Source organism: Dysidea avara, chromosome 5 (genome assembly GCF_963678975.1).
Source record: "Dysidea avara chromosome 5, odDysAvar1.4, whole genome shotgun sequence".
Classification (NCBI taxonomy): domain Eukaryota; kingdom Metazoa; phylum Porifera; class Demospongiae; order Dictyoceratida; family Dysideidae; genus Dysidea; species Dysidea avara.
In genome coordinates this window covers 41,415,877-41,434,276 of record NC_089276.1, presented here as the reverse complement: position 1 = coordinate 41,434,276, position 18,400 = coordinate 41,415,877, and the positions used below count along the sequence as shown (strand labels likewise).

At 37.4% G+C, this 18,400-nt stretch overlaps 2 protein-coding genes across 2 annotated transcripts in view; both read left to right on the top strand.

Annotated features, from left to right (window-relative positions):
* Nucleotides 1-1,106, top strand: part of LOC136255298 (protein sax-3-like) — a 35,060-nt gene extending 33,954 nt beyond the window's left edge. Inside the window, exons 6-7 of the mRNA XM_066048026.1 lie at nt 725-1,012; nt 1,090-1,106. Of these exons, the coding sequence (XP_065904098.1) occupies nt 725-1,012; nt 1,090-1,106 (305 nt within the window). The remainder of the gene's footprint in view (nt 1-724; nt 1,013-1,089) is intronic.
* Nucleotides 1,107-6,670: 5,564 nt separating this feature from the next.
* LOC136255297 (hemicentin-1-like) overlaps nt 6,671-18,400 on the top strand; it is a 239,616-nt gene continuing 227,886 nt past the window's right edge. The window contains exons 1-2 of the mRNA XM_066048025.1: nt 6,671-6,680; nt 7,581-7,901. Of these exons, the coding sequence (XP_065904097.1) occupies nt 6,671-6,680; nt 7,581-7,901 (331 nt within the window). The remainder of the gene's footprint in view (nt 6,681-7,580; nt 7,902-18,400) is intronic.

The window sequence follows — 18,400 nt, the reverse complement described above, 5'->3', positions numbered from 1 at the left end:
CTTGGGTCACACGACACATTATCGTGTGTCTTGATCTTTTAGCCTCATAAGGGCTGTTACAAACTCTTATCATATGTGAAACCTGTGATAATATTGATATAGTGATATTATTATTATTATTATTTTACTCAAATCTAGACGGTAACCATGGTTTTCCAAAATAGGGTCACAAATTATACGAATATCTTTACATTGGAATGCTGCAGTATACCGTGACACCGCCCAGCCCTATCTTGGTATATTAACTCTGTCTTTATTCAGTATTGAAACTTCTACTGCAAAATGCTGCTTAGACTATGGTGGAAATTGACTAACACTGTTCAGTGTTGGAGTCTCTTTTAACATTGATCTCAGTTCCCTGTTGTTTTGGCTCCTCTGGCACATGCCTAGACTGCATGTTGCGAGGGATCAAGTCACTACTGGGTCTGGGATTTTTTTCTGCATCATTCAATGTTTCAGTTACATGTTTATGACTCCCTGTATTCACAGGCTTTAGCCTTCTCACAGGTCCCTAGCATTTAATAACATAGTCTAGGGACTGTTTACAGAAAACACTGAAGTAAAGATTCTGGCATATTATTTTGCTGTTAATCTTCCCACTTCAACACAATCCATGGTACCCTGTGCTCAGTATCTTTCATTTGTGCTCACAAGTGGAGTACACTACATACATAGTTGTACATTAACAATCATTCATTACAATTATTCAACAATTTACTAATAGATGCTCCAAACTTTATCTTACAAGTACTGGGTGATACTGAGAATGAAGCGGACTCAGCTTCCTTTACTTGTCATGCTACTGGTGAACCAGTTCCTACCATCAGTTGGTACTTTAATGATGTTCCAGTGGATGTGACTAATACAGTGAAGTATAGTGTGATATCTACAGTACCTGGTCAAAGTACCTTAAGAATCAATAATGTACAGTCATCTGATGTGGGTACCTACACATGTAATGCTACTAATGTAGTATCTAGTGACACTACTTCTGGAATACTAACTGTTAATGGTGAGCGAACATGCTGCATCACATTCTTCAATTGACATGACTTATTGTGTACTATACTTTACCCATGTATTAAACAGTCAGTGACTGGCTGTGAAGTTGACTTTTTAATGTTTTCAATGAATCTCATAGTAGTTTAATCGTCACTAAAAATACAGTACTAGCAATCATGTAGTTGCTACTTTTATTTAGCTCTCTTACACCTGCAGTATATACAATTAACATTAATTTTGTGTTTATTGATATAAACTTTATTTGTGGCTGACTATCAGTCCATTCACTTTAATTGTCAAAGACATTATCAGAAATTTAGTTGTGATGAAACAATAAAACCATTAATTTGCTCACTTCTCAAGTGAAGAGGGCTTAGAGGAAAGAAACATGAAAAATAATTCTCTGGTTTAAGTGTATTTACAATTGTGACCATCTCAGCGAAAAGCTATCTAGTTCATACAATCATGTGTTTTGAGAAAAATGAAGTTTAAAACAATTGGTAAAATTACGCATGTTACAAGGAAAATTTTATGCAAGTTTTAATCAAGCCATTACTCCAAGTCTATTTTTTAAATAAGAGCAGTGATATTGTATGATAACCAACATATGAAATAAGCACACATTTTATGTAACATAAAATACATACCTGATTTTTTTTGTAGACCTTAGTAAACCATCTAGGAATCTTTATCCTAAAACAGCCTAGCTGTGAAAAAATGTGTGGCCTTCCAAAAAAATCCACAGTAGAATGTTTTGAAATCAAAGATGGTGATCAAAAAATGGCTGCCATGCTGCTAATGTCAGTATTCTTAATGATCACACTTTAAGATAATGATTGGCATTAGCATCATTTGATGCCAGATTTGATTTCACAACTTCCACCCAAGCTTTTTTAATGGGTTGTGTTCTCTTTTCCTACTGGCTGTTTCTCTATAATTATGTACATATCACTTGCATTTCAATCCTGCAAATTTACACCTGTTTGGTATTTGCTTTATAACTATGTAACTCCATTGCCTTGCAATCCGTCGAAAAGTGTGAATAATCTACAGGTATATTATTTTCAACATACTTAGTTTACCCTGTAGCCATGACAAAAGTTTGATGTTTTTTATATTCTCGTACAGTACAGCTCACAGGTAATGACGCGAGTATACACATGTGAGTAATGCTCATTTCTTCTCGTGGGATCATTCTTTTGCAATGTACTGTACGATACGTGTGGAACATCGCATGAATATGCACTATCCGCGCGAGAAACTCGCCACAAATGAGAACACTCGCCACTGAGTTTAGTAACTTCATACAACACTTAAATTACGTAAACATTTATGACCGGTCCCATATGTTCGTGCAAGCCTAGCTAGCTAATTTTACAGTAGAATGTAATAAACGCATGCTACATGGGCCCGCATAACGCAATGGGTGGAATATTTACGAAATCGAATAAAAAAATTCTGTAAATTCTAAAGTGCTTGTTTCTCAATGAAGGAAAGTGATAACACCAAAAACCTTGGTAGAATCGTGATCCCAAAAGCAAGAAGAATTCCAAAATCTTTGTTTCGTGTCAGTACTCCCAAGGAGACGGACGATATCAGCGTTATTCTACCTTGCGTTGGACAAGTGGTTCACTATCGCTTTTTCTTACGTTTGTTCACCTTTGCCGGTCCCTCTGGTCGTAGGAAAGGCCTGGAAGACAAAACTTACCCAGCAATGGTTTGCTTGTTCATGGAGAATTTGATGGTGCAAATTGCGTGTTGGTAGAGGACTGCATCCATATGTTATGAGTATTTTATTAAGCGCTTGTAGTTTATTGTCACTGTACAAATCGATTTTTTGCTGTTGCCACTTTGTAGCGCTGTAACTTAGAAATTTATTGGCTTCTAGAGTTGAAACTTCGGTTGACCATTCCTTTGGCTATCTAGATAAAGAATATATGAATTTGAAAAATGCACTTACTGGGGTTTTGTGGCATTACTTGGCGACCAATCCATCTAGGTCTACGGTAGCTACAGTACTGACTGTACGTAGTCCGTGACAGGTCAAGTCAGTAGCTAAGTCATAGGTGGTGGAGCCGGGGGGGCCATGCCCCCCCCCTCCCCCCACTTTTTTGGGACACTGTTTGCAAGAAAAGATCGAGATATTCTAATAGAACAGTCAGGATCTAGATACTCTAATAGAGCAGTCACAGTATTCAGAGAAGCAGTGTAGCAAATTACTTAACTACGTATGTGTAGTTATAAATAAGGAGATATAATTGGTGGAGAGCAGCTATTGTCAGCAGGCTGTGACCCTTTTTTTTTTTGGTCTTCAACTTACAACTGGCCTGGCCCCCTCACTCTTTTGCCTGCTCCACCGCCCCTGAGCTAAGTGACCAAGTATTTGGTAGCTACAACACAGGCATTGCAATAGGAGACCTCACAGCTGGCGGAACTGAGCCAGGGCCGCCTCCAAACACCATAGGCGAGACCTGTAGTATCTCGTCTTGCGTGACGCTCTCGAGTAAAATTTGCTATCATGGAGCATTACTGTAGCCTTGCTACATCCACGTGGGTCACTCGAGTGCACCTCACGCACATCGTGCGTGTACATGTGACGTTACTGGTGAGCTGTACTGTAACGTCTTGAATTTCATCAGATTCATAGCAACATAGATTCAGCTTTATATGTGATAAAAATATGGAAAATCACCCATATTGTTGCACTTAAAATAATTAGAATTTTAATGGTTAGGGTGATTTTAGGGTAGTGTCCAATTTGAAAACAAGTTGATGTTGTGCTACAGTGTACTAAAAACCAGGCGCCATATGGTTACTCTTAATTTTTGTTTGCTCATATGCAAAGGAGATATGCCCTCTGTCAACTCGAGAAGATATGCCATTGTTGGTAATTTACAAGCCTATTGTGTTTTTTTAAGTCGCTATACAGTACGCTTGTTTCAGCATGTAGGCTAAACTGTTTCACCTGGTTTCAGTTACCTGACACACCCCTTCAAATAATTAAATACAATGAAAACAGAAAGTTAAGCAGTACGTATAATAGCCTTTATTCATTGAATGAAGTACATAACTCAAAGTTTGCTCATGTGTGAGTTGGACAGACCTACATGCAGACACACAAACGCACGGTTCTAGCCAAACCTTTTTCAGTAAACCAGGTGTGTGCCCACAACTGTTCTCGCACACCTAGTTTAATAATTCAAAAACTTTCTTGTAATTCAAGGGATTGAAAATTGATTAGAATCATTAACAAGTGGATTTACACTAAGAAGCTTATTACTAAATTGTTAAATATTTTACATGTCAAATGTGCCATGTGAGTAATATTCCAAAATGTGGTCACATTTGCTCTTCATTTGTGCCAACGTTTGAGGTAATCGAGTTATATTTGTGTTCTATATTAATTTTTGTAAAGTGAGTGAAAAAAATTGAAGCTCTTGTAGCCCCCCTATGCAGTGGCGGATCCAGGATGGGGCATTTGGGGCAAATGCCCCCCCCCCCCCCCAAACCTTCAAGAAATTGCATACAAGATCGAGATACTCTAATAGAGCAGTCAATTACTCTAATAAAGCAGTCACAATGTTCATGAGGCAGTGTAGCTTACCTATGAAGCTACAAATAGGATTTTATTTTACATAACAGACGTGATATAGTTGGTAAGGATAACTAGCTATTATTGTTGTGACCTTTTTTTTTTTTTTTTTGGTCTTCAACTGGTTTTCAGCAAGTTTTTTTGGTCTTCAACTGTTTTTCAGAAAGGTGCCCCCCCTCTTTCGAAACTCTGGATCCGCCCCTGCTATGGCTTAAGAAAAAAAAAAGAATTAAGTTGAAACTTTGAATACCCATCTCTCACAAATGGCTGGTGTAATTTAATTAAATATTTTCTGTGTGGTCCACCCTACTTGGTGGACAGCTTTATATAATGTAAAAATGATGTAGTAGGAGCCATGGAGCTATGATTACGTGAAAATGCTGTTGTGTGTGTGTGTGTTTTTTTCCTTTCTTTCTTTCTGTCAATACACTCAAGAAGTGTGTGCCTGCTTTCTTGGACACACGACCACTGCCATGAATATTATCATGAAGCAAAAGTTCTAAAAGGTCCACTTGTTACATAGCTTAACTCTCTACTGAGTGACACAGTATATAGCTAAAGTTTCTATAGGGTGGCCTGTTACTTAACTAAACAGTTTACATGGTGACTGCCCTAAAATCCTCAGATCTGTTGATAAAGAACTTAAAATTGCAGTTAAAGCTCCTCTAAACTCCATTAGGTTAACAACACTGGTCAAGAAATACTAAGTCAATCCAGAACACAACTTGCTGATATTTTAACCTCTTGCAAACTACATGGCTTGCATACATTCAAGGAACAACCTTTATGTTACATACACTCTCTGTACAGTGCAAATTTAAAAGCAGCACTGCTTTAGAAGCAGAATCACATTTTACGGAACTGAATTTTATCTGGTTTCACTCCGGCCAATTGTCATTCGTGTTGCAAAGTTTTATCTGATGCATGCGTACATTAGATTCTCCTCCACTCTAATAACCGTAGAGTCTGGTTGTTAAGCGCACATATATATTAAGTACATATATATTAAGTGCATATATATTAAGTGCATATTACTTGTTAAGTAGGCTTATGCACTTAACAACCAGACTCCACCGTGTGGTATGCCCATATCAACTGGATATTGTTGTTCGTGATGAGGAACTAAAAATGTGTATTTTAGTAGAGTTCACCTGTACGTTTACAGTAATTGACATCGTGATCTTATGGTTGGTGATAACAAGGGCCGCCCACAAGGGAGGAAACTGGGACATTTTCCCCCAAGGCCCCGAGGCCCCAGGGGGCCCATCAAGGGCCCCTTAAATACCTGTTTAAAAAGATACTCTATTAGGGCAGTCAAAATCTAGATACTCTAATACAACAGTCACCATATTCTTCAGAGGAGCAGAGTAGCAAGCTATGTATGTAGTTGAGATATAGTTGGCTATTGTTATTGTTGGTGCATAATGACCTTTTTCTTTTTTTTTGGTCTTTGACTTAGGCTTCAGAGTGGATCCCTCCTTGCCCCTGGGGCCCCACTTTAACTCTTTTCCCTGGGCCCTTTAATTTCTCTGGGTGGCTCTGCTGGCAACCGAAAAGCAACTAAACCAAAATACCATCACAATAGTTGCAAAACTTGATAGTTTGGATTTCTCCTGACAGCATTCACCACACTGGAAAATTGGTTGTCTTGACACTATCTTATGGAGAGAGCATCACTACTATGCATAAAAGCTATGAACCACTAATTGTATCACTGCAAATAGTTTTTTTAGTAGAAGCAGCAGCAATTGTATCAATGTCTCTGAAAGACCACAAAGGAGTGGGTGCGGCCCATGAAAAAACATCACCCAAAAAACCAGCCTCAATTTTCCCAGGCAGTATTGCTTAGGTAAAACTAAGCCCAAGCAACTCTTCAGATCGATCCAAAATGCTTTCAACAAGTTGCTACAGAATTTAAAAAAATAATTATTAAATGGAATTTTCTACTTAATGACTATGTAACTAACTGAGTTACTGACGTGACTGAGTTACTGACTGACTGACTGATTCCTTCAGACAAGCCAAACAATGGCTAAGGCTACAGGCTTGATTTTTTCACTGTTCAATGTTCGAGAGATGCCTTTTGGTATACCACAGTGCATACCAGTGTCCTCCTTTGTGTCCCATTCATCTTTGTTGACAACGAAAAATGTCGATTTGGTAGTAGCATGTGATAGCTTCCCTTTGTAATGGAAATTGTCTCTATTTTTCATAGTGGCTACTTTGCCTCAAATTTTGAGGGCTATAAGAGCAAAATACACCACCTTTACAAGACAATTTAGATAAATAACAATGGAATTATTAATGATTCTTTTCAAAAATGCAAAAACAGTTTGTTGTCATGCCTACGATGTAAACCACAACAACTTGAAATAGAAGTAATGCAGGATTAGCAAGGACAAATTCAAATTACAAAAAAGCTAATTAAATCAGAGGTGCTTTTGAACAGTTCTTGATTTGTACTGCTGTGTAATGGGTTGAACGTAACTGACAACAAAGTGTAATGTTTGCTTCAGATGATAATTGATATAACTGGGGCATGTCCATTTCTTTCTTTTGATGTGGTATGCATGAATTGCAGGGGTGCTTTTCGAACATTTTTTTATTGTAGTGGGTCTAACATAGCTGACAATGAAGTGTATTGGATACTTCACTTTTCAGATGATAATTGATATTGCTGGGGCGTGCAGTGCCATTTCTTTCATGGTATGGGTGGGTTCACCAGTCATAATAATATTATTGCTAACAAACAAGCACGCATAAAATTTAGAATTTTCAACTAGAGTAGAGGACCATAGCATATCAATAAAATGTACTGAAACAGGCTGGAGTAGTCCATGATATTAAGTCACAGTAAACAATAAGAAGTGATATATCCCTACTCTGCATTTCTGAGTACTTTTTACTGATGTGCTATAATCCCTACTCTAGTTGAAAATTTGTCTACTTGTTATAATGATTGCATTAGTGTTTTATATATACACAGTATCACCAAACATTACTAGACCAGTAGAAGGACAAGAGTTTACTATCACTGAAGGAAGTAATGGATCAATCACATGTACAGCTACAGGTTATCCTCCACCAACAGTTGTATGGCAGAACAGTGATGGGAGTAGTCTAAGTAATATGAGACTAGTATCTGGTAGTGAAGTGATGTCATCTACTGGTGTTGGTAATGTGACTAGTGTAAGTGTAGAACTGATGGTGACAGGAGCTATGAGAGTAGACACTGGAATGTACACATGTTCAGCTAGTAATATTGTCAATAATGTTACAGATGTTACAGTGACTATCACAATAAAATGTAAGTGTCCAGCGTATTCAATTGCCAATTGTATTCACCAGGTATCACAGGTTAAAATGTTCATCGTTTTCATTGTTTAAAGTTGTTGATAACAACAGGCCAGTACAATATTTCTGTAATAACATTTTAAACTGAATTTGTTTTTGCAATTGACATACTCACATTTGGTTTACATTACCCAACGTATATGGAATGAACAGACTCAATATTATTTTGTAGAATGTTTATCAATTCTATGGCTTCTTCTGTGATTGTTCCCTTGAAGGTGTCAAGGGAGTGGTGTGAAATTGTCTTTTGTGAGTTTTATTGTTGGATTGTATATTGGATTTACCTTCAGATTTGTATAGGGTGATGTCCAAGAATCTAGCTTTTTTAAACAAGGTGTGCACCCACAGCTGGCCTTTGGCTGACTGTGGGTATGCGCCTGGTTTACTGAAATTGTTTTTTTGTTTTTTAAAAGTATGTGTGTACCTGTCTACCTATCTATCTACGTTTGTCTGTATGCACCACGTGAGCAAAATCATTAATAAATGTAAAAGCAGCTTTTACGTAAGAAGTAAAAGCAAAACGAAGTCTGTATTAAACTTCTGCATAGATGCTGATACCAGTGGTATTGGTATCAGATTGGTATCAGTAATACAAGGCTACAGATACCATCAGTAGACACTCACCGTGTTTATTATATCTTCAACCGTATCTGGATAAGTTTCCAGTAGCAAAGTGTATGACCACTTGGCTTGCTTTTTCGTGAAAAGGTTTGGTTGTAAGGTTGTAGCAAACACTGTAGAATTATCAGCCCCCCACGCAATTAATTACTTAATTAATGATCCTTTTAAGAAAACTATTTCAAATCGGGTAATCCACTTACAGTACCTCCCTTTGGGATTTATAGGTGTTTTACAACTGCAAAACAATGGTGCAGGCTTCATAGACTACCAGGAATAGCCTATCCCTTCAAGTTGAAAGGGGGTGTATCCCTTACATACATGAACGAAAATGAAGAGCAGCTTTGAAAGAGAATTATTTTGTGGGAAAAAAAACATGATAGTCAAACTACAGTTTAGAAGATACTTCTGTGCATAATAATTATGGTGTTAAAAGTAGTTTGTTTAACAAGCACTTCATTAGCAGTGCATAGCAATGTAATTGATAAATGTGACCGTCTCGGCACAAACCTGTCTAGTTTGCACCAGCATGTGTATTGAGAAAATCGAAATTTAAAAATAATTCATAAAATTACACATGCTACAAGAAAAAATATGCAAGTCTTTATTGGGCCAGTACTCAAAGAATGAAGATTCAAATCGATTAAAACTATATGCCAACTTATTCGCCTGCTCATGGAGAGTTCGACACTCTTTGTTACGTTTCTGTAGCTTCAACGGTATGGGTGTCACGTGCGTTTGTTTACGATGCGGTAAACGTAAACAAGATTGTCATCGTTTCTTCTACCAAACAGCCTTCATATGCCTATGCTCAAGTGACTGCAAGGCTAAAACTATACCTTGGTTGATCTGCCAATCCATGGTGAATATTGTAAGCCATATTCCAACTTTGTAGACAAATCCAAACGGAAGTTATGGCTGCGAATGCAAGCGCCTGTAGTTTATTTTTAGTGTAGTCACTGTACAAATCAATTCCTTGTTCTTCCTACTTTCTATCGCTGTAATTTCAAAACTACACACCACAGAAAGCTAAAACTTTGTTGATCCATTCCTTGGACACTGCAGATAATGGTGAGTGAATAAAAATAATTTAATTGTGCAAACAAATCAGGTTTTTGCTGAGACGGTCACAAATTACGAAAAAAATTATGAATTGCAAAATCAGAGAATTGCACACTAATACTGATATGTATAATTGCACAACCAAAAACCTATTAGTTAAAATAATAAAATAGTAATATAGTGCAGTGCCTAAGACCCTCTATAATTGAGATAATCGTTCACTTTTTGATAAAAGCACCAAATTTCTTATGGAGTTTGTAGCACGTGTACTAAGTGGTTTTAGAAGGGGAGGCATGTAAGAAGTCTTTTGGAACCCTACTTTTTGGACCTCAACAACAAAACTATGTTTACATGGAAAACAATCAAGTTTAAAGGCTGGATCTAGTATTAGACCAGTACAAAGCCTGCAGCTGTGACATTGATAGCCCATTAAAATTCCACATGAAAGAAATTGTTTTCTCAGCCTAGCAGTAAACAAAATGACTGAAAATGCTATTTTCAAGGGGTTATATTACAGTTTTGCATTTCCAATACACACAGTTCATAGTATCATGTACAAGGATCATTCTGATGTGTATTGTTTCTATATCGAAGGTGTATTAAAAAGGTTATTGAATGGTGAAGTTTTAATTGGTTACTGGTGGACATAAAATCATTGGAATATCAGAGTATATACTAAACAACAAGGTATCTTTGCAATCATACACTACGATAGTAGTGTATAGTAGGGACCATAAAGGAGTAGGCGTGGTTCACAAAATAACATTACCCAAAAACCAGCTTCAATTTTCCCTGACAACAATGAAGCAGTATTGGTTAGGTAAAACTAAGCCCAAACAAGTTTTCAGATCAACCCGAAACACTTTCAAGAAGTTGTTACGGAATTTTAAAAATACTTTATTTAATGGAATTTTCTACTGACTGACTGAGTAAGTAACTGAATGACCAATTCCTTCAGACAAGCGTAACTCGATAATGGCTAAGGCTACAGACTTAATTTTTTCACTGTTCGACGTTGCTTCGGCCCGAGAGGTGCCTTTTGGCATACTGCAGTACGTACAATGCATTCTTCATGGACTTACCAGTGTCCTTCTTTGTGTCCCATTCATCTTTGCTGACAGCGAAAAGTGTTGATTTGGCGATGCAGTGCACATAACATAAACATCTTAGCTCACTTGGCTAGCTAGTGGCATGTTAAGGAGGTGCGATATAAGGAAACAAACATAAGTCTTTGATTCATCTTTTACAGACAAGTGATGTTTATCTTGCACTCCATAGTAGCAGCATTCTAAATGGGAACATTAGCATCTAATACTAGAACAATGTGTACAATACAGTAAAATACCTGTTTAATATCTTCTCTCTCCTAACGATTGTAGACTTCCACGTTCTTATCACAAAAGATAACCTTCAGAAAACTCAGTAGGAATTATAGATGCCAAAATTATCAGTGAAATAAAAATATGTTTTGTGCTGCAGGTTCATATTATCTGTATTCAAGCAGTCCTTTGGTGTGCTGAACATGCCACAAAAATGATGCTTGTGAAGAATAAGAATCTAATGCAAAAAAATACAAATAAAAACAATAAAAATTAACACACCAGTAATTTTGGCAGGAGGTTTATACTACTGTGTCATACATAGAGTTTTAGAGAGACTTCATTGTAGCATTTTAAACATGGAATAGAATAGTAAGTACGTACTACTATGCAAAGCAGATGCAGATTGATAGTTGTGCCTAGCACTACAGTGTTGCTTTAATTTTTATCATACAGTACCGTACTGTAAATTAGGGATCATGCAGTTTTTGGGTTTTCTTGCCCAAAAATATCACCCTAAAACCCGCCTCAAATTTCCTTCATAACTGCTTGGCAGTATTGGTTAGGCATAGCCACACCCAAAAATGCCTTCAGAGTGACCCCAAACCCTTCCAACAAGTTTCTATGGAATTTTAAAAATTTTCTATTCAACATAATTTTATTCTGACTAACTAACTAACTGATGCCTTCAGCCAAGCATAACTCTACAATGGATAAGGCTACGGGATTGATTTTTTCACTGTTCGATGTCATTTCGTCCCGAGATGTGTCTTTTTGCCAACCGCAGTACATACAATGCACGTATCATGGACTTACCTTTGTCCTCCTTTGTGTTCCAGTTCTTTTTGTTGACAAGGCAAGGTGTCAATTTGCGATAGTACTATATGGCTTCCCTCTGTCTGTGTCATGCTTTTTGCCCACATTTTCTGTAGCGACTGGATTCATTGCAGAGAAGTTTCTTGTACTGTTCTTCGTTGTGTAATGAGCAGAACATAGCTACAAGTGAAGCATAATGGCCACCTCACTTTTCAGTGTGTAATTGATTATTAGGGTGCGCATTTAGACGCAAAGTTATTTTATGGAATTCCTGGTGCTATTCTTTATTTTAATGTGGTACACATGGATTCAGTAGTCATAATTGTGTTATTAAAAAGGTAAACAGACAAGTAGAAGGAAAAATTAGGAATTTTAAGCTATATATTATAGTTATGCCAAGGTCACAGAACTGAAGACATCTTGCTAAATATTTGCTACTTAATATACAGATAATCACTACCTTCAAGAGTTCATACAATAATAATATTATTTAATATTATGAACTCCTGTCACACACAAATTTTCACTTACATGACTGGATCTGCAAAAACCTGACACAATTGCATGTTTTTTAAATGCTGATTATCAAACAACGTAAGTGTATTCTCTGGAAAAGTTTCGGCCTCATGCCAATAACCTTTAAAAGTCTTACAAAGTAGCATGATAATTTGTACAGGGAAAATAAATTTCTGGTGCTTATTAAAACGGTTGTAACTTTCAAATACAGTGACATATAAAGTTGAAATAAGCACCATCATTTTTGCCGTGAATAGTGGAATCTATTAATTGCTGGGTGAGTTGTTGTATCACCTTTTTCACTACATACAAAGTTGTATTTAGTAAAGAAACATAAATTGAGCAGTATCAATTTGACCAGATGTAAACGGATACCCATAAATTACATATCCTTTTGTCTATTGCAACAATGAGTAGGTGAATAAGGTAAGAATCCAGTATTTTATCATTACATCCCTTTCTTTTACTAAAAACAAAGCAATCAAATAAATCAACTGAATTTTGTATAATATATCCATTGTAATCAGTGTAAAATTAATTTTAGGCTTGCACGAGTATTTAGATTTTAAGCAGATCTGGTTACATAATATATTTGTATGTGATGGGTGTGTGACTGTTCTAAGAGTTAAATTTTAACACCAATAGTTGCACAATACCAAAGCCCATGAAAGGACCACAGGAAATCACTGCAACAATAGTTGTGAATGTGACAAAAATTCAGTCATTGTAGACATTGTTTAAAACAGACTCACATCAGAAAAGTGATATGCATTTAACTAAACCATACACTGAACAGTAACTGAAAAGCTTACTAGCCAAAAGCTCAACATGTAATTATTTTACAGCAGCTTGACTTTAAACGTAAGTACTGTTACCAAATATATACTTGTAAGAAAAGATTACACTTCGCATAACCCATTAGCAATAATTACATTAATACTGCATAACCACTAACCTGAAGCTTTATAAGTTCTCTATTGCAGTTCTCTGTAGATGCTGATGTTATCACACTAATAAAAATCACCAATGTAAAGTAGCACTAATGATCTTTAGTAGTGTTGCACCGATAATTGGTTCGATAATTGGTATCGGCCGATATTGGCTACTAGCCGATTAATCGGTTTTGATTAAATCAAAGCCGATGTTAATCCCCACTGTGCTGTGTAGTATAATGATGTGGGGGAGGCTATACATGGGTTATTAGGAATTTTAATTGAGTTATGTGTTGATGGTTTAGCAGTGACTACAAGCCATGCCCATAATAAACTGTCAGGTTTTAGGCCATGCCCAACAGTAAACTGAGGTTTTGGGTTTATTTGTACTACCAGCCACTTGTCTTAGGGTAGGTAAAAACAGTGTACCTGGGGACCAAGGACCCGGGAGCAGGGGACCCGGGGACCGACGGAAATCCAACTCTGTATGGAATTTTATACACCTAACAGTATTCTATACATGTACTAGGTACTTTTCTCCACTTTTTCTCCCCTTCTGTAGTCTCGCACGATGTTTACACCAAATAGAAATTATAAGCGCCTCTAAAAAGTGACTGAAGCTGACTGCATTTATAGACCACTGCCTGCTGCACAGTAAGCATACTAGTCTATTATGCTGCCTAGCTACTAGAGTAGCTACTAGAGTAGTTTAGGAACATTGTACAAATGCACCATGATGTATGAAGAGCTGCTGGAACTTGCTTAGCTTGGCTTAGCTGGTAATTGTTTGCCTGCTGCACAATGAGCATGCTAGTCTAGTCTATTAGCTATGTCACCTAGCTACTAAAGTTTAGAAACATTGTGCAAACAAACACCAAAAATAGCGAGTGACCTGTAATTAATGCAGCCAGCTTTAGACACGTTTTCAGTGGTGCTTATAGCTAATTTCTAATTGGTTTAAACAAAGTGCGAGATGCCGCGAGGGGGGGAAAAGTGGATTGGCAATGCAAGACTACTTGCAAAGGTACCTGGTACAAGTATAGAATACTGTGAAGTGTAAAAAGTTGCAAGAAGAGTTGGATTTCCCTGGTCCCAGGTCCTTGGTTCCCGGGTCCACTGTTTTTACCTACCCCTTGTCTTAACTGTGTAGCAGTAGTAAAATGTACTTAAAATCTGTTTACCATGAGTAACGTTTACTTGTGGTATGCATCTGACTTAACATTTTAGCCTAGAATGAGCTGTATATCAATGGTTATGTTACTAATATGAGTCATTTAATAATGATGAGGATGAATGTTAGTGTTATTAGTGTATATCGGATCGGTTATTGGTATCAGCTAATTCTGTTGCTTAATATCGGTTATCGGAATAATCGGCTAATTCAGATATCGGTGCAACACCAATATTTAACACACAGAACCTATGTACCTCAGTCATAGCTATATTGCTTTTTCCCAACCAACTACTTGTTCAATAAAATAGACTTAAAATAGAATAGACTTGAAACAAACCAGTGAATAAAGCAAACCCTGAGATAAAACCTTCCTTACCTTTACCATACTTAGAACATCGTATGGCTCTAAGCATTTACGAGAGGTCCACACCATCAGGGTGATGAACTAAAATGTTGGAACGTCAAGGCAAGGTTTGAAATGCAGCGGTCAATTCACTCCTCGAGTCTGCTCACCTTTGTTACACTAGCCAGTAGGTGTAATGTCTGGCCCTTTAAGTCAACACTCAGCTTTCAATCTCAGGCATCCGCTTCTTTGTTCTTCACACTTTCCATAGACTGCAGTAAACTAACATGTACAAAATTAATGATGCACTAATTACATGGCTAAGCTGAATGAATTGTATGTCGCTAATGGGTCTACAGCAATACATATAGGCTACTATATGGTTAGCATGGAAACTTTACAGGCTTGCAGTTATTATGTTAGGGAAGCCAATTTGTGAATCACCAGTATACTGTAATTGACAGTCAAATAGAATCTGTATTAGTGGCAGGTACAGCAATGTTGACTGTGAAATAACCCTGGTATCATTAAAAGTTCATGGACAACTAAATATTCTTGAGTCTTGGCAGCAGTCTGTTGGTGTACAGTATTTGCCAATGCAGTGCAGTTACACAGATAATTGGCAAAATAGAGTACAGGTGGCCAAATACAGTACAGTGATGTAAAGAATGTTAAAAAACCAACCCCAGCACAATTGATCACGTGCATGACATTGTATGTTGCTACAACTAGCCAGACTAATCCTCCCAGTCGGTTCTACAACTATAAATAGACTATATTAATACTTACTATATATACCGATAGTCGGATCACTGAAAATTGAACGGTTCAGGTGCTTGAGATAAACCCTCTGTGAGCAAGACAACCAGGAAGTACAACCAGTGTAACACTTAAAAACACCACCTGCTTGTGTGTATAAAAAAATACAGTACTTGCGGGGTCTCGACAATCAAGCTGTGTTGGCCTCTCAACATGCCCCATCTTGCTGTTTTTCCGTACACAAGCATGGTAATGCTTTTAACTACAAGTTCCCCACAATTTTCACTCTGTTCAGTAACAACCTCAATATTTTCCCTCAAAATTGGTAGTTCTGAAAGTGTCCATTATATAGAGTTTCAAATGGATGATATTTAATATTCAAGTGCTTACCATTTTGTATATAACAGATTATGGCTGCACAGCAGGTAATGTAAATTCGCTTTGTTGTAACCTAAAGTGTGGGGCTAAGTTCCGCAACCACCCCTTTCCCTCCAGCCTTGAGTTCCTGCCTATTCAGCATAGTGCAAAGCTGGCTCTATCGTTTAAGCACAATAAATACTAGTCAAAGCACCACCATGAGACAATATGGAAAGTGCATGGGTGACAGACTAATGCAACATGAGACAAAGGTGACGGCATTTTAACCAGAGTGCTATATTTTCCATATTCCATGAGCATGGCAGTGTTGTAACAGGTCTAAAGTGCTTTCTGATTATCTTGTTCATAGTGATTATTTTGTAAACTCAAACCGCTTTGGTTTTCAGCCATCAGACAATCAGGAAGTGTCTATATAAGGCCACTCCCTCTGTTTCCCGTCCTGGACTTAAGCATATTTGCATGCGGGCAGGTGGTCCATTTCCATTATTCAATTATAAGATTGGCAGCTTTTCACTTGGCTTTTTGAGTCATTGTTTGCCTGGCACAACCATTGAAAACTGTGTAAAAGCATGCTTAAGCTTGTTCCTTCCTTTTAAGTTGCAAAAATAACACAAACGTGAAGTTTGTGCCGACTTGATAGCACTGCTGACACGTGAGCTGACACAGTTTCAAGTGAGCCTGTCAGTATGCAACAATGACCAGATAATAATTGAAGAATACGGAATAATGGAGTATTTAGAACTGACAGTAACTAGATGCGGGTGGTGAACGGGAAAAAGAGAATTTGTTTGGAGTGGCCTAATGTATCTTATGTAAGTTTGGACATAAAATAGATAGCATTGTTTTGGCTACTTCGAGCAATTTTGAAATATTACATATATGTATGATCAACTGTGCTGTATTTTCTTTTCCTTTCAGTGTTGTACGGAAACAAAGCATGCTTTTTCCTTTGATCTTACCACGCACATTGCTTTAATATTATCTTGTAAAGTATTATGGTACATAAAGGGTAGTTACTTTCAAAGGTTGACCCTTAAACCCGCAGAGAACTTTTTAAAATGCGTATTTACACAATATAGGCACGCATGGCGACACTAGGTGGGGTAACTTAATTCTTACAGCCTACAAATACACATACAGTGTAGATTAAAAGTGTGTTCACTGGGCTACTTGGAGAAAGTTAAATGAATACTGTAACTACAGTGGCTTACTTGTTATGAAGCGATGCACAGTGACGAGTTGTGTGTCTGTGTTTCAAAATTCTTGCCATGTGTTTAATTTTGATTGTGGGTTTACTCACATAAAGGTATGTAAAGGGTTTGCGCGTTTCCTAACCGAGACGTTATTTTCATGGCTAGTTTTAGCCTCACCATTTAGCGTTAGGGTAAAACCCTAGTTATCATTTTAATCCTTGTTGCATCACAAGTAGAGTGTCATAAATTACATAGCCATAGGATGGACACTTCAAAAGTTACAGCGCTTTGTGCAAGGCATGCTTATTTTATTGCATTTAAATCCAGTTTTCTGGATTATACGGGTTTAAGGGTTAAGTGGCAACACTTGATCACTGGCCACTACCCCTTGGTACAGATTAGATGCAAAGAGATGCACTTTCGGTGCGTGCATGTAAAAGTATATTGTGCAATGGAGCCACACCCACTAATTGAGCATGAGTCTAGACTATACAGCACACAATCATAATAACATGGAAATCAAGACTCACTGTAGTGAGGCATGTGGCCAAGAAACTACGAAGCACACGGCCAATTAAGAGACACGTGGCCACTACTTTGAGTTATTTACGTGCAGGGACTGTTTCACAATATTAGCCCTGGATTATGCAACATCTCTCAATGGATTTGTATTGCGTTACATAATAAAATAAATCTTTAGTCGTCGTTGTAAGTACATGTGTTTAACAACTCGACTTTACAGTTCTCTATTTAGTGCCATGTACCATGCAAGAAATCTTTTGCAAGTTGTGTGGAATGACCAAAACTCATGTACACAAAGTCACAAACCACATTCCAGATAAAACTTTGCTGCCCTACAATACGTACATAATGAAAGCCACAACACAAGCTCTACATCAATTAGTGCATTGTGGAAGTGTGAAACTTCCGTGGAAGCGTGAAACTGCTGTGATAGCTACAAACAATTCTAATTGTGGGTAAGATGGCTGCGAAATCCACGAAAATGTTTTGCCTTAGGGTAAACGTATAACAATGCTATTACAACACATAACACACAATAAACATCACATCAAATAGTTTACACCAAAAGTGATGATGTCTTGGATGTCTGCATGATGACACAAGATTAAATGAGCCCTGTAAAAGAACAAGCAGGCGCTAAATTGAACATACAAAAAATATATATTCAGGGCTATTCTGGTGTACCAGAGGTAACGTAAATGTTTGGTGCCTAGACCTGTCAAACAGCAAGTGGCCACCTAACAGAATTTATGACATTGTAAATATTTCCTAGCTATACATTTGTGGCCTATGTATATGTAAATGTGAACATGAGGAGACC